Raw genomic sequence first — 15,760 nt, 5'->3', positions numbered from 1 at the left:
CTTAGATGAGTTGGCCAAGAAGTCTTTGACTTGGAATTATGAAGATGCTGGTGATAGAGCTATGGCTAGCCAAGGTCCCGGTGGCTCCGGAAAGTTCTCCATAAATGAGCACAATGCTATCGAAACACGGATGGAGCAACTAGCACAAAAGTTGGAGAAGTTGGAGTTGAAAGGGGTAAAGGAAGTTAAGGCAGTGCAAGCGGTAGAGGAGATGTGTGCTATATGTGAAACATCAGGCCATTCCACCGACAATTGCTTGTCTATTCCCACTTTCAGACATCATTACGGTAACCTCAACCTTCCGCTCGAAGAAGTTAGTGCGGTAAACCAACGGTTTGAATCTTTTCCCCAAAACTTCAACCAAAGTCAACGACAACATCCGGGATTCCGTTGGAACAATCAGATTGAAGGCGGACCATCTCAAGCACCTCCCGGTTCTCAAATGCAACCATGGCGGTCTGCTCAAGGCCAAGGGCAGCCTCGTTTTCCACAAGGACCGCCAGGTTTCGCACCATCCGGCCCGTTTCAAGGATCTAACCAATATCAACCCCCGCCAAGGTGATCTTTGGAGGACACTCTCCAATCCTTCATGCAAGCTCAATCGAATTACAATGAGAGTAACACCCAAATGATGGGGGAGTTGAAGAACCAAATGGGAAAGATAACCACATCTATAGGGCTTCTCCAACAAGAAAAGGGAAAGTTTCCGACCCAGCCACAAGCCAATCCACAAGGTCAACTTCTCATTGGTAATTCTTCCATACCACCGCCCGAGCAAGCTCAAGCAATTATCACTCTAAGGAGTGGCAAGGCGGTTGACAATCTCGTTGTCAATCCGCCGGCTACACCTATCTTAGAACCAGCTTCGACATCAACAAGTTCTACAACGCTTGGGGAATCTCCCAAGTCATCTCCGGAGGAAGACGGGGAATCTCCCGTTCAAGTTTCAAATGAGGCCGACACCACTCCAAGCCCACAAGTCTCTCCCTTTCCTGCGCCCTATCCTTCCCGACTGAAAAAGCCGGCTCACCCATCCAAGGATGCCGATATTCTTGACGTGTTCAAAAAGGTAAATGTTAACATCCCGTTAATGGATGCTATCAAGCAAATTCCTTCTTATGCCAAGTTCTTGAAAGATCTATGCACTCAGAAGCGCAAGCTCAACGTGCACAAAAAGGTGCTTCTCACCGAGCAAGTTAGCCAAATTTTCCAAACAGATCTTGCACCTAAATACAAAGACCCCGGATGTCCTACAATTGCAATTACTATTGGGGGTAAGAGAGTAGAGCAAGCTCTTTTGGATTTGGGTGCGAGTGTCAATTTGCTACCTTATTCGGTGTATCAAGAGTTGGGTTTGGGGGAGATGAAGCCTACACGGGTTACTCTTCAATTGGCGGATAGGAGTGTCCGAATTCCTCGTGGTATGGTGGAAGATGTATTGGTCCAAGTTGATCAATTTGTATATCCGGTGGATTTTGTTGTATTGGATACTTGCCCGACGTCTTCATCGCCATTGTCTACTCCTGTTATTCTTGGGCGGCCGTTTCTAGCAACCTCGGATGCTGTAATCAATTGTCGGAATGGGCTATTGAACATGTCCTTCGGCAATATGAAGATGGCGGTCAATATGTTCAACGTTGGGAGTCAAATGGGAGATGATGATGATGTTCAAGGTGTCAACTGTATCGATTCATTAGTTCAAGATCATGTGGATGAACTCTTATCCAAGGATGATTTGGAGGCATGTCTTACCGCCGAGGAAGCCGATTTTTTGGAATCGCCGAAAGTTGCGAATCTTTGTTCCTTGCTAGACGAGGAGGAAGTTTGTGGGGCGGAACCGTGGATTCCTACCTTTGAGAAGTTGCCACTAATTGAGGGAAAAACTTTGCCATCTAGTGTCGAGCCGCCTAAGCTTGATTTGAAGCCCCTACCTGACCATTTGAAGTATGCCTACCTTGGCGACAACAAAACTTTTCCGGTGGTGATATCCTCAACTCTTGAGAATCTTCAAGAGTTGGAGTTGCTTGCATTATTACGGCAGCGTAGCAAGGCTATTGGGTGGACTATAGCCGATATACAAGGGATTTCTCCTTCCCTTTGTACTCATCACATTTATCTTGACGATAATGTGAAGCCATCGCGCCAACCTCAACGACGGTTGAATCCTATTATGAAGGATGTAGTGCGTGCGGAGGTGTTGAAATTGTTGGATACGGGGATAATCTACCCAATTGCTGATTCTCAATGGGTGAGTCCTATCCAGGTGGTGCCTAAAAAGTCGGGGGTAACAGTTGTAAAGAATGACCAAGATGAGCTTGTTCCAACCCGGACTGTCACCGGGTGGCGTGTTTGCATTGATTACCGCAAGCTAAATGCGGTAACCCGTAAGGATCATTTTCCGCTCCCGTTCATTGATCAGATTTTGGAAAGGGTAGCTGGACATGCTTTCTATTGCTTTCTAGACGGCTACTCAGGGTATAACCAGATCGAGGTCGCCATGGCTGACCAAGAAAAGTCTACGTTTACTTGCCCATTTGGGACCTTTGCTTATAGGCGCATGCCATTCGGCTTGTGCAATGCTCCCGGCACTTTTTCGAGGTGTATGATGGGTATTTTTAGTGACATGGTGGAGAAGATTGTTGAGGTCTTTATGGACGATTTCTCGGTATTTGGGGACTCTTTTGAGTCGTGTCTAGCCAATCTTGATAAGGTGTTGGAACGATGCGAGGAGAAGAACCTTGTTCTAAATTGGGAGAAATGCCATTTCATGGTAACGCAAGGCATCGTGTTGGGCCATATCGTGTCATCGAAGGGCATTGAGGTTGATAAGTCAAAAATTGATCTCATCGCCAACCTCCCTACTCCCAAATGCATCAAGGATGTCCGTTCCTTCCTCGGGCATGCCGGTTTCTACCGGAGATTTATCAAGGACTTTAGTGCTATTTCTCGGCCATTATGCCATCTGCTTTCGAAAGACGTCCCTTTTGAGTGGACGAATGATTGTGAGGAAGCTTTTCGGAAGCTTAAGTCACGCCTTACTACTCCGCCTATTGTGCAAAGTCCCGATTGGAACCTCCCATTCGAACTTATGTGCGACGCGAGTGACTACGCCGTCGGGGCTGTTTTAGGCCAAAGGAGGAAGAAGCAGCCTTGCGTTATTTCCTACGCGAGCAAAACATTGAACGATGCTCAAATGAATTACTCCACCACTGAAAAGGAGCTGTTCGCGGTAGTTTTTGCCTTGGATAAATTTCGCTCCTACTTGATTGGTTCGCCTATTGTCATCTACACGGATCATGCTGCCCTCAAGTACTTGCTCACCAAGCAAGACGCTAAGGCTCGGCTTATTCGATGGATTCTCTTGCTCCAAGAGTTCGATCTTACCATCAAGGACAAAAAGGGAGTGGAAAATGTGGTGGCCGACCACTTGTCACGATTGGAGTTTGAGGATCGTACATCTAAACTTCCAATCATCGATACTTTCCCGGATGAGCAACTTTTTGGTGTCTCAAGTACCCCGTGGTTCGCAGATATTGTCAACTATTTGGTAACGGGGTTACTTCCAACACATTGGACTTCTCAAGAGCGGAAGCAGTTTCTTTCAAGGGTGAAAAGGTTTTCTTTTGATGATCCTTACTTGTTTAAGTACTGTCCAGATCAGATTATTCGGCGATGTGTTCCGGATTCTGAGCATCAGAGTATTATGAACTTTTGCCACAAGGAGGCTTGTGGTGGCCATTTCTCTTTCAAGAAAACCGCGGCTAAAATTTTACAATGCGGTTTCTATTGGCCTTCTTTGTTCAAAGACACGTTCGAGTATACTAGGTCTTGTGAACGGTGTCAAGCTTTGGGCAAGATCACCCGACGCAACGAGATGCCCCAAAATCCCATCCTAATCATTGAAGTCTTTGACTGTTGGGGCATCGATTTTATGGGGCCTTTTCCTACATCATTCGGTTACCTCTACATTTTGCTTGCCGTCGACTATGTCAGCAAGTGGGTGGAGGCAATCCCTACTCGTACCAATGATGCTCAGGTTGTAGTCGAATTTCTCCGAGAGTACATTTTGGCACGGTTTGGGATGCCAAGAGCTATAATCAGTGACCAAGGCACGCATTTCTGTAATAGGTCGTTTGCGGCTTTGATGAGGAAATATGCCATTGTGCACAAGGTATCGACGGCTTATCATCCCCAAACTAATGGACAAGCTGAGCTAGCTAATCGGGAGATCAAGGGCATCCTTGAGAAAACGGTTAATCCAAACCGCAAAGATTGGTCACTTCGGCTGATCGACGCCTTGTGGGCTTATCGTACTGCTTACAAAACCGTGTTGGGAATGTCGCCATATCGGCTCGTTTATGGAAAGCCTTGCCATCTTCCGGTGGAATTGGAGCACAAAGCTTATTGGGCGATCAAGAAGATGAATGCCTCCCTCCCGCTTGCCGGTGCTAAGCGGAAGCTTCAACTCAATGAACTCGAAGAAATAAGGTCCGATGCTTATGATCGCTCTAGTTCTTATAAAACCAAAGTCAAAGCTATGCATGATAAAACAATTCTTAGAAAGGACTTTGAAATAGGCCAAAAAGTGCTTTTGTACAATTCTAAATTGCATCTGTTTTCGGGCAAGTTAAGGTCCCGTTGGGCTGGTCCTTATGTTGTTAAATCTGTCGCCCCTCACGGGGCCATAGAGATTGAGAATGAATCCAGTGGGAATGTTTTCAAGGTTAACGGCCAACGGCTTAAGCCGTTTCTTGGTCATTTTGACGTTGGCGAGCCTGATGAGGAATTGGGCGATCCCATTTATTCTGATGCTCTTGTTTCTTAGCTTGTTTTGAACTAACTTTGCACGGGGAGCGCAAGCGTAACCGCTGAACTTAACTGTTTGTCGGACCCGGCCCCCAGGTAGGGGGTACCCTCCATTGACTTGGGTATTTGTAGCTCCGCACGCCGCTACTAAAAAAAGGATCGTGTGCCCAGCTCCGGTTAGTAAGGGCAATGTTTCGTTTCTTGTACATATTTGCATGTTTGTTTAGTTTTGGGTTTTTCTCATTAAGAGATTTCATCAATGCATCATTGTATCGGACTTTAATTAGTCCTTCTTTGCAGTAGTTTGCCGTTAATGATCCATGCTCACCAGATATGTCCCTATCGGGGGCAGTTTAGGTCTTTGGGTGAGACTTGATATTCCCGTGCTTTGGCGCTAGGCTCTGTCTTGTCTCACTTTGTTTTGATCATAGGGAACGCTGGGCTTAATTGCTTGGCGAGGTCAGGCGGTAAATTTTACTTCGGGCGTTGATGTAACAAATGTGACGGTCTAGTATAGCCACCCGTGTCTTACCTCGCCGGTGAGACACGGGAAGAAAAGTATGACTCGTGAGATTGCGTGAAAATCGGGTGGTGTTTCTTAATTTTTCTTTTGTATCTATGTTTGTTGGCGCCCGGATAACACGAGCCGGGCGGTTCTAATGTCAATTGTCTCTTAGTAGGTAGTTCGAGCTTAAGTCTTTTGCAGGGTGAACGTGCTACCACACCAGCCTTGGTGGATTGGGTCTAAAGTTGGAGTGAATGCGGCATTCAGGAGCCCTAAGCATGGGTGCGATTACGTGTCGCGGTTGTTAGTCCAATAAAGCTTTGACCATGACCCTGTGTGACTAGCTGTGGTTCCGTTGGAAGAGCCGAAAGAGTGAGCCTTGGAAGCTGTTCGTATGACAAAAGGAGACGATGACGCAAAAGCCTCCAACTTGGTCGAGGTATACGGGGGTTGACATTCCCTCGGAGGTATGATTTTTTTTGTTCTTTCTCTCTTAATACTGTTGTTCTCCATGCTATGAGGACATAGCTCATTTTAAGTTGGGGGGAGAGATATATTTATTCTATATATATGCTTTTATTATTTCGGTTAAAATTTTTCGTTTTTTTAGTGCAATCCTTCCGTGGTACATAATTTTTGGTATAACATAACTAGGCGCATGCTCATTGAGTTCTTAAATGGCAAGAGTTTTATGTGATCTTGAGTGTTTATCTACATCTCAACTCATTTGCATGATTAAAAGATGAGTGATCTAGGTGTTGAGTGTGTTTTTAAGTAAGTTTTACCCATATCCCATCATTTTTTGTCTTAAACTCTTAGTTAGGTTTATAATCTCATGTTCATGCCTAGTTGTGTTTGATATCTATGTTGAATCGGTTATGGAATCTATGGCGTACTTTGGAAGTGATTCAAGGCATTCTTTGATTGATTAAACCACAAAAGTGTCCCCTCGTCCTATTTTGTATCCTAGTCCGTATCCTACATTTTTCTCATTAACCTAGGGATCCGGATGTTCGGAGGTTCGTTCGGAAGGTGTGTTACTATGTTGCATATGGTTTGGAGGTGTTTCGGGTGAGTTACAAGGAGTCGGAACATGAAATGGCCAAGGAAGTAGTTTCCGCAGAAAACCAGCAAAAGGTATTGGTACCTCAAAAACCTGGTATTGGTACCATTTCTATCCAGTGGAAGACAGTTGGTTAGGTATTGGTACCTTAATTTTGTGGTATTGGTACCAAAGGTTACTTGACAGTTCCAGGAGATCAAAAGGCCCGATCCTTCTTTTTCTTTTCTAAACCCACGGCTCCCTCTCTCTATACCTCCATAACCACCAAGAACTCCTAACCCTAACCTCAAAATACTTCCAAACACCACCAAATCTTCCATAAACACTCCCAAATCTTGCATCTTCTCCATCAATTACCATGGTTCTTCAACAAATCACAAGGGTTTTCAAAGGTTCAAGCACTAACCCATCAAAATCAAGGTAAACCCATTTTTTCTCTTCAAAATTCGAAATTTCCTCTTTCTTTCCATAGATTTCGAATTCCCCTCTTTTCTTTCCATTAATCTCCATATTCTATACCTCTCCTACATAATCCCACCATCAATCCCTTGCTACAAGCCCAAAAATCACCCCCACCCCACAAATTCCGAAATTTTACCAAACCCTTGTCAAAAATCCGAATTCTCTCTCCATCCTCCATACTCTGATCATGGTGCGAGAGAAGGGTAAGGGAAAGATTGGGGCTGGTTCTAGTGCCCCTGCTCCGGAAATTGTGGAGGAGCAGGTCAGTTCGGGCTCCGACGAGCCAGCGGCTGGGAAATCGGTTCGGAGGTCCAGAAAACGTCTTCGCAGAACGGGCAAACAAGTTCAGGCGGATAAGCGGATTGAATGGAAGGAGGGTATGTTGAATCGTACGTTCAAAAATGAGAGGCAGGTTAAGGCGAAATCCATTGGGTCCGATCACTTGGTGATTCAGCGCATTCGGAGCAAAGGTATGAATTTCTGGACTCGTAGATTGGAGGGGTATAATGTCGTCTGCGTTACTGAGTTTTACCAAAACATGAAAACCCCTCCGGCGGGTTTTGAAACTAGTGACACCGCTAGGATTACCTCTAAGGTAGGAGGCAAGGATATTATGATTGACCCTACGGTTATTGCCAAGTACTTGGGGTATGAACGGCCTCCTCCAGGGACGGTGAATTACCCCCGCAACGAAAAAATTGATGATGGTTTGATTAACAATGTGTTGTACACGAACCCAAAGAATGCAAAGATTCCACATGTTGTGGGGGGATTCAGGGATGATATTCGGGTGCTGAATACAGCTTTTCACCACAATCTTTATCCGAGGGGGTTGGAGCACAAGCCGAGTCGAAAGAGTGGGGAGTTAATGTATGCTTTTATGAATTCAAAGCTAGTGGTGGATTGGGCGAGGTTCATTTTCAATCAGTTGGTCGATTTTAAGAATGATACAATTTCTTCAGCCCGGATGCCATTTCCTTGCATGATAACTACTCTGTGCAAGCAGCAGGGTGTGAAAGGCAATGCTTACAAGAAGATGGAACGTCTCGACCCTGGGCCTATCACTAGTACCTTTTTAAAGAAGAGCAAGTCTCGCTCTAGCACTCCCAAAGAAAGTTCGAAAGCCTTTTTGACTACTAAGCCTGGCTCGAAGGAGAAGAAAGACAACATGTTGAATAAACTTTTCTGTCAGAATGTGGCCATTTTAAAATGCTTGTGGATGAGTGAGGAGAAGAGAAAGAAGGATAAGAAGGAGAGAAGGCAGCTGGCTAGAGAGGTTGGGAAGCTTAGACACGAGCTAAATTGGCATACCCAACAATCAAATGATAAGGTGAATTACGAGGCACCACCGGATGAGGCGGTGGTTGATAGTAGTGTTGATGAGGAAGAAGAGAAGGATGAGACCGATGAGGATAGCGAAGAAGATGATGAGGAGGGAGATGGTGTTGACAGTGGTGAGGATGAGGACTAGTGTCGGTGGTTCTAGAGTTAGAAAATCCCTCTACTTGGTCGGGGTGTACGGTGGTTGACATCCCACCTCTTATCTTATCTTTTTATTGTCTTTGTTTTAGTTGATCTTTATCTAGAAAGATATGCAAGTTTTTGTAAGGCCGGCGTGTGGCCTTTGACTTGGAAATTTTTGGTGTCGGTGGCGGTTAAGGGTAGATAACCAAGCTAGATATGGCCGCCACCCATTTTGCTAACCGTTCTTTGTTAACCAAGGTCATTATATGCTAATGAAGTCCTCCGTTGATCCTTAGTACGCCTTGATTCCTTGTTGATTCAATATTTGATGTTTAGCATAGTTAGTTTGTGGCATGTTTCCTTTCATTAATATAGTTGTTAGTTGCTTATTTATCGCTTCTAATCAAAGTGCTATCCACATATGAGGCATAGCATTTTTGTTCACTATCGCCTACTTTTCGAGCACTTTTTGTGGGATATGGCTGCTAGTGGGTGCGTATGTTTGCAATATTGGCGTATCCTCTCTTTGGATGTAAATACAAGCCTTTTGTTACTTGCTTGGGACATGCTTTGTACTTAGTTGTTCATTTTGTATCTAGCTGCGAGTTGTGGTATAGATGAACTGTGATTTTTGAACTCTTGCTAGTTTGGATACGGTATGCGCATGTTCCTTAGTTGTGTTATCGGAAGGATTGTTAAGTTTTAAGTTTGTTAAGTTTTATATTATGTTTGCTAGGGACTAGCAAAGTTCAAGTTGGGGGGTGTGATTAGCACCCAAGATTGTATAATCTTGGGGCTTTAATCCTCTAATTTGTAGCTTTTATATGTTTAAGTAATCGTTTTTATGCGATATTGCACGTAAGGTACGTTTTTGTGTATTTCAGGTAAAACGTGCTAATAAGGCGATTTTGTACGCCAAGGGACGTTCCGGTATGTCACCAAGAGTTCAAGTGCCCGGCGGCATATGGTCATTGTCACCGGAGCCTAACGGTGCCACAAGAAGCCTCGGAGATTGGCCGGAGGTCAAGGTTGGCAATGAGTGAGCCAAAGTGTATCAAATGAGGCAAACGCATCAAAGATGGTTCCAAGGACATCCGTGGGACCAAGGCAACATGGCATACCTCCGCCAAGTCTCATTGATCATGTAATGAAGCATTGGAAGGCCGTCGGGGCACGAGAAGGCATGATGGCCCAAGCTGACCCTGTTCTGCTGTTTTCACACAGAGGTACCAATACCTCATTTTTTAGGTATTGGTACCATCATGCTGAATTAGAAGACAGTTGGATTGGTACCAATACCTCATTTTTTAGGTATTGGTACCAATGCCCTTCGGCCAGCAGCTTTTTGTGCTGAACATTTCAACCTTCTATTAATAGAAAGTTTCTACTTCTAGTATGTTTTTGGGATATTTTAGGGACCTTTTGGTCCATTGTATGGCTGATTTGTGTGGCCTTTAAATAGCTTTGTAAGCCATTATTGGCCATTATGTACTCTTTTACACTTTAAGTCTTTTATTTTCTTAAGAGCTCCATAGTTATTTCTCCCAAGTTCTTGCATTCAATTCCTCAACAACTCAAGTAAGTAGTGGTTGGATGATTAATTCTCGTTTGTTAATGTTGTAGCCACTAGTGAGATCTCTATATAAATCAAGTTTGTTTTCAATTCTATCGGTTAATCATGTTTTCATTTCTTAGCATGCTTTCTAGTCTTTTTATTATGAGTGAGTAGTTAATCGGTTCGGTCATGGGGTGAGGTTCACCCTATGGATTAGTCCATCAAATGGTTTCTCTTAACTTTAGCTTAATCTCAAGGTTTTGAATGAATTAAACCCATGATTTCTAGCTTTGATCATGGGGTTGGTGGCTTCTTTGATCAATGAAGTCTATCGCCTTATGCTACGTGCTTGATAATCCTACGCGTGCGAATGATCCTTTTTCATCTCTCACTTGCGTTAAATGAGTTCAATTTGAATTAGAGCTTTGAATTAAGTTATAAGTAGTCTTCAACTTTTAATTCGTCTAGTGGATCCGGATGGTTTCGGTCCACTCTTGAGTTAGATGAAGAAACCGTTTGATGGCTAAGTCGTGGGTAAATCAATCCCTTTGACTCGACCATCTTAACCTAGTTTATTTCCAAGTTTAATTTCATCAATCGAATCAAAACTCTAAAGTTGGCCGCTTGAACGCCGCAATCTTTAAGCAACTTCTATTCCAAATTCGCTAAAGAAGATTTCTCTGTGGGAACGATCCGGTCTTCCGGTTTATATGCTATCAACGACCTAGCTCTACGCTTGGGGTGCAAACCTATTTCTAAGAGGTTAGGTTGCGATGAGAAGCAACTCTCTTCTCCCCCTTTCCTCCAAAGCTAGGAGGAAGGTCCATGTAAACTTCCTCGATAAGGTCTCCATGTAAAAATGAATTATTGATATCAAGTTGGTGAAGGTGCCATCCTTGAATAGCTGCAATTGAAAGCAAAACACGTAAAGTGACTAACTTAGCAACTGGCGCAAATGTTTCTTGATAGTCAAGACCTTCTTTTTGATGATAGCCTTTAGCAACTAGCCGCGCTTTGTATCTTTCCACTGACCCATCAGGATTATATTTAATCTTGTAAACCCATTTGCATCCAATGGGTTTCTTGCCAAGCGGAAGTGACGCTAGTGACCATGTGTGATTGGTTTCAAGAGCGTTAATCTCATCTTGCATAGCACTTCTCCATTTAGGGTCTTGAGTGGCCTGCAGGAAAGTCTTAGGTTCTGTTTCAATGGAGATAGAGGTTGTGAAAGCACGGTGAGTAGTAGACAAATGATCATAAGAAAGATAATTGCTTAATGGATATGGAGTGCTAGAAGAAGTTACCATCGCTGAGTCTGATGATTGAGATGAGTGAGACGGGAGCCTGCAACCAAGATGAAAATCTTGCAAATAATCTGGACGTTTAGTGGGACGGGTGGATTGGCGAATGATTTCTGGTGGATCAATAAGTGGGTTGGACTCGGGAGAAATTGAGTCAGTTGGGACCGGTTGTGTTGGACAAGATGGAGGACTTGAGAGAGGAGGAACTTTTGGTGAATCAGTTGTCGTGTTTGGACTCGAGGTGGTGGATCGAGTTGAGTGTTGATTGGTGAACTGACTGAGAGACCCCCCTCCGGAGCATCAAATGGGCAAGGCAAGACAGGAGGACTTGATGTTTCAACAGAACCAGAAAATGGAAAGTGATCTTCATGAAAAATGACATCACGAGATGTGAATACTTTGTGACTGCCAAGATCATACAATCGATACCCTTTTTGCCCATAAGGATAACCAATAAAAACACATTTCGTAGCACGAGCATCAAATTTCAATGGTTTTGCTGCATGTGTGGATGCAAAATATAAGCATCCAAAGACTCTCAAATGGGCATAAGAAGGTTTGTCTTTGAACAACATCTCATATGGTGTTTTACCGACTAATACAGGTGTGGGTGTTCGATTGATTAAATAAGTTGCAGTCAATATGGCATCCCCCCAGAATTTTTTCGGTAACTTGGCTTGGAATAACAGAGCGCGTGCAACGTTAAGGAGATGACGATGTTTTCTGCTACTCCATTTTGTTATGATGTGGAAACACAACTAGTTTGGTTAACAATTCCCTTGTCTGAATAATAAGTTGGCATGTCAAATTCTTGCCCATTGTCACTCCGAAGGATCTTAACTTTTGAGGAATATTGGATTTCAACAAGTTGTATAAAGGACTTTAGGAGAAGGCGGGTTTCAGATTTATGACGCATCAAATATACCCATGTACAACGTGTATAATCATCCACAATAGTCAAGAAATAACGTGCGCCAGAAATGGAAGCTGTACGATATCCACCCCAAATGTCAACGTGTATTAATTCAAAAGATGAAACAGATGAGATTGAACTCAAAGGAAACTGAAGTCTTGTGTGCTTTGCTAAAGGACATACCAAACAGATGTCTATACTTGAGTTTCAATTCCGGAGGTATTATTGGAAAGAAAATGCAAAGCTTTATTAGACAAATGTCCTAGACGGCGGTGCCAAAGTTGCGACGAAGATGAAGTTGCTGACAGTCAACTAACTCGTTTTGGGTTGGCGAAATAGTAGAGGCCGTCCCGCTCAATTCCCTTCCCAATCATCATCATCGAGCGTTGGTCCTGGATCACAAAGGAATCAGAAGAAAAGGTTAGCGAACACTGCGAACTTCGGGAAAATTTACTGGCTGAAATCAAATTGAAGTGGAAGGAAGGAACACATAAAACATTGGTTAAAATGAGATTAGGGGAGAATTCTATTGAACCAATGTGAGTAACAGATGCTAATGTCCCATTTGGCAACTTGATAGTTTGATCTTGAGTAGGAACTGAATATGTCAAATATGAAGGAGAGCAAACCATGTGGTCTATGGCTCCACTGTCCAAGATCCATGGAGTGTGTTGAAGAGATGAGGAAAGGCAAATGGCTGTACCTGAGAGGTTAGAGATTGTAGATGTGCTACCTACATGGTGTGCCATTGGAGGAGACTTGTTGGCAGTGTTTAAAAGGACCAAGAGTTGCTGATATTGTTTTGGAGTAAAAGTAACACCACTTGATGACTCATTCTTGTCACCAACAGGTAATGAAACTTGATTGGCACACGCCTTTGAACTAGGCTTGTGAAGTCAATGACCCGGAGGATAGCCATGAAGCCGATAGCATTTGTCCATCGTGTGGCCTTCCCATTTACATTGATCACAATTCGGACGCTTATTTTTTTCAGTACTCTTCTTTCCTGTATTTTTGTTGACATTCAAGTTCCCCTTTACGGTAAGGGCCGCAACATCAGGAGTAGGAGATCTGTTGGATGATACTTCTCTCTGTCGTTCCTCTTGAAGAACCAATGAATATGCTCGATTGACAGAGGGAAGTGGGTCCATCAATAGAATTTGCCCACGAACAGCTGAATATGATTGGTTCAGACCCATAAGGAACTTCATAGTTCTTTGTCTCTGTTGATATTGCAGAGCATCCTTCATTGCAGCACAAGTACATGAAGATATAGGACAAAGAGCTGATAACTCATCCCAAAGAGCCTTCAACTTAGTAAAATATGTCACCACGGACAAAGTATCTTGAGCAAGGTTATGAATTTCTTGCTTGATCTGAAATACATGCGGACTACTCACTTGTGAGAAGCGTTCCTTCAATTCTTCCCAAATCTCATGAGCAAGATCGCAGTAGATCACACTTGGGGATATCTCCCTTGATAGGGAATTCAACAACCATGACTTGACCATATCATTGCAGCGAGTCCATTGCTGCAATTCCTTCGCCGAGGAATCGCTCGGCTTTGGTATAGACCAATCAACCAAACCAAGTTTGTTCTTTGCTCTCAACGCCGTAATCATGGCTCGACTCCATGTACTGTAGTTATCTTCAGTACGGAGTTGAGATACTAACACCACTCCCGGATGATCAGAGTGATGAAGATACAAAGGGTGGTTGGGATCTTCAAATGTAGGAGAAGATGAAGTCAAATAGGTGTAGAACAGAGGGTTTAAGCGGAAGCACTAGGCTTTGCTGGAGTGGGCACAAATTTGGTCACCAAGAGCTTAATGCTTTGATACCATGAAAAGAAATCAAATAGGTGTAGAAGACTTAATAATATTTTCATTCGTAAGGCTGGAATATATACACACAGATATAGATCATATCCCTAGGATCATGTCTATAACATACCTGAAATCATGCGGCCTGCAAATCCTATAATTACATCCCGTAATCAAGCTAGACAATAGATATGGAAATCATATTTTACATGCGACACAAATCAATTGGAGTTGATTTCGTCATTCTTTAACACTCTCTCTCAATTGAACGCTTGTGTTTATATATACAATCTGAGAAATCTCTTTCCATTATATAGGGACTCAAAAATATTCCAAGTCTCTCTCTTTTTTTTCTTTCGAGGAAGAGACTTTCTTTTTCCCACGCAAAAGTGAACACGGAATTTGGAAGTGCTAAATAAATGACTTTTGTAATCGTGAAGTAGAGCTTGTCTTTCATAGAGGATTTGGACCTGTTGTTATTATTCCTTACTCTCCCTTGGATGAGAGTGCGACAATTGAGGGACCTGTTAAAAGGAGGAGAGGTTGTGTTTCAGAACAAAAGTGAGGTGGGTTCTTTTCGCGATTCTGGTGAGGCATCATCTACTTTGAGTGATGCAGTCCTCAAGCATTACAAGAACACGATTCTGATGGCCGGAAGAGTCCAATTAATCCGAGGGGTGGATCCAGACAAGGAATCGGAGAAGGTTTCACATGCAATGCAACCAAAAACTTCAAGGGCATGAAAGGCATTAGAGTAAAGGAGGACGGTTTTGGTTCTCTGATCGTTTGAAACTTTTTAGGGTGCAAGAAGAGCTGGGAGTATTCACATGACGAATTGGCTATTTGGGGTGTAAGGGAAGATTGATCATGTGGGGTAACGTTGTGGGAGAAATTTTGTGTCGTTTGGTACCTTCCTAGCGAAGAATTTCCATTTAGTAACCCAAGTTTTCGAAACTGATAATAACATTCATGATAGACATATCGATCTAATTAACCAAAATGGTCCCTCGACCAGTTCGTGAGTTTGCTTCCCGGATGCTATTGCACGAGAAGAATCACCAATGACACAGCCGGCCCAGGCACAAGGCCTGGGCCTTGGGATGCCCATTTTTGGGGCACCCCAATTTTTTTTAGTATTTGGATTGGGTAGGACTCTTTTTAGAAAATGCTCAGTCCAAGTTTCAGAAGCAAGGCCCAGTCTCTTGAGTGTTGATACTGATGCAGAAAAACTTTCTACTTATAAAATATTTTTTGTCTTCATTGTTTTCTTCAACTAACGATGTGGGATTATAGAAGACAAGCTATGTTTTGCAATTTGTTTGTCCCACATCAACAGAGGAAAGACTTAACTGGCAAAGTGGATTTAATACTATAGTTTTGGCTTTCTCTGACTGTTTTTTTTTTCCCGTAAAACTTGTCAAACGTTTAAGGCACCATTATTAGAACAGGCCTTGGGCATCTAAATACCTTGGGCCGGCCCTGACCAAAATGAATAACATGTAATCAAAAACCACACAACATTAAGGATCAAGGATGCTCTCTGATAAACTACTGAGACCATATTTTGTACTTATTGTTCAAAAAGAATATAATTGCAATAGAACACCCCCGATTGACCTGAACTGAATCCAGCCTACGAACAGGAGTTTGAAACAAAGGATGCTACTACAAAGTTCTTTGCTGTCGTGAACACACCTAGAGAATAGAGACTTGTTTACTTACTAGGCTTTTTTTCTTTTCTTTTTTTTCCGCTAAGTAAAAGGTTGGGAGGAGGAGAGCACAGTTCCAAACCCCTTTAGGAAAGAGGGGCTCCCAACCGTCGTATCATGCATGTTCAGTCAGTAAGCACTACTCATCCATATATTGAA

At 43.2% G+C, this 15,760-nt stretch overlaps 2 protein-coding genes across 2 annotated transcripts in view; both read right to left on the bottom strand.

The window, feature by feature from the left end:
- LOC131310308 (ankyrin repeat-containing protein At2g01680-like) overlaps positions 1–15,760 on the bottom strand; it is a 79,939-nt gene that overhangs the window by 12,281 nt on the left and 51,898 nt on the right. The gene's annotated exons all lie outside the window — the stretch shown is intronic.
- Positions 12,966–14,032, bottom strand: LOC131309363 (uncharacterized). The gene is made up of 2 exons (XM_058336019.1): positions 14,023–14,032; positions 12,966–13,792 (listed from the first exon to the last, which is right to left on the bottom strand). The coding sequence occupies exons 1-2, from the start codon at positions 14,030–14,032 to the stop codon at positions 12,966–12,968; spliced, it is 837 nt and encodes a 278-aa protein (XP_058192002.1).

The sequence above is a fragment of the Rhododendron vialii genome, chromosome 12a (genome assembly GCF_030253575.1).
Source record: "Rhododendron vialii isolate Sample 1 chromosome 12a, ASM3025357v1".
Taxonomy (NCBI): domain Eukaryota; kingdom Viridiplantae; phylum Streptophyta; class Magnoliopsida; order Ericales; family Ericaceae; genus Rhododendron; species Rhododendron vialii.
The sequence above is the reverse complement of the archived record's forward strand: the minus strand, read 5'-3'. Positions and strand labels throughout refer to the sequence as shown.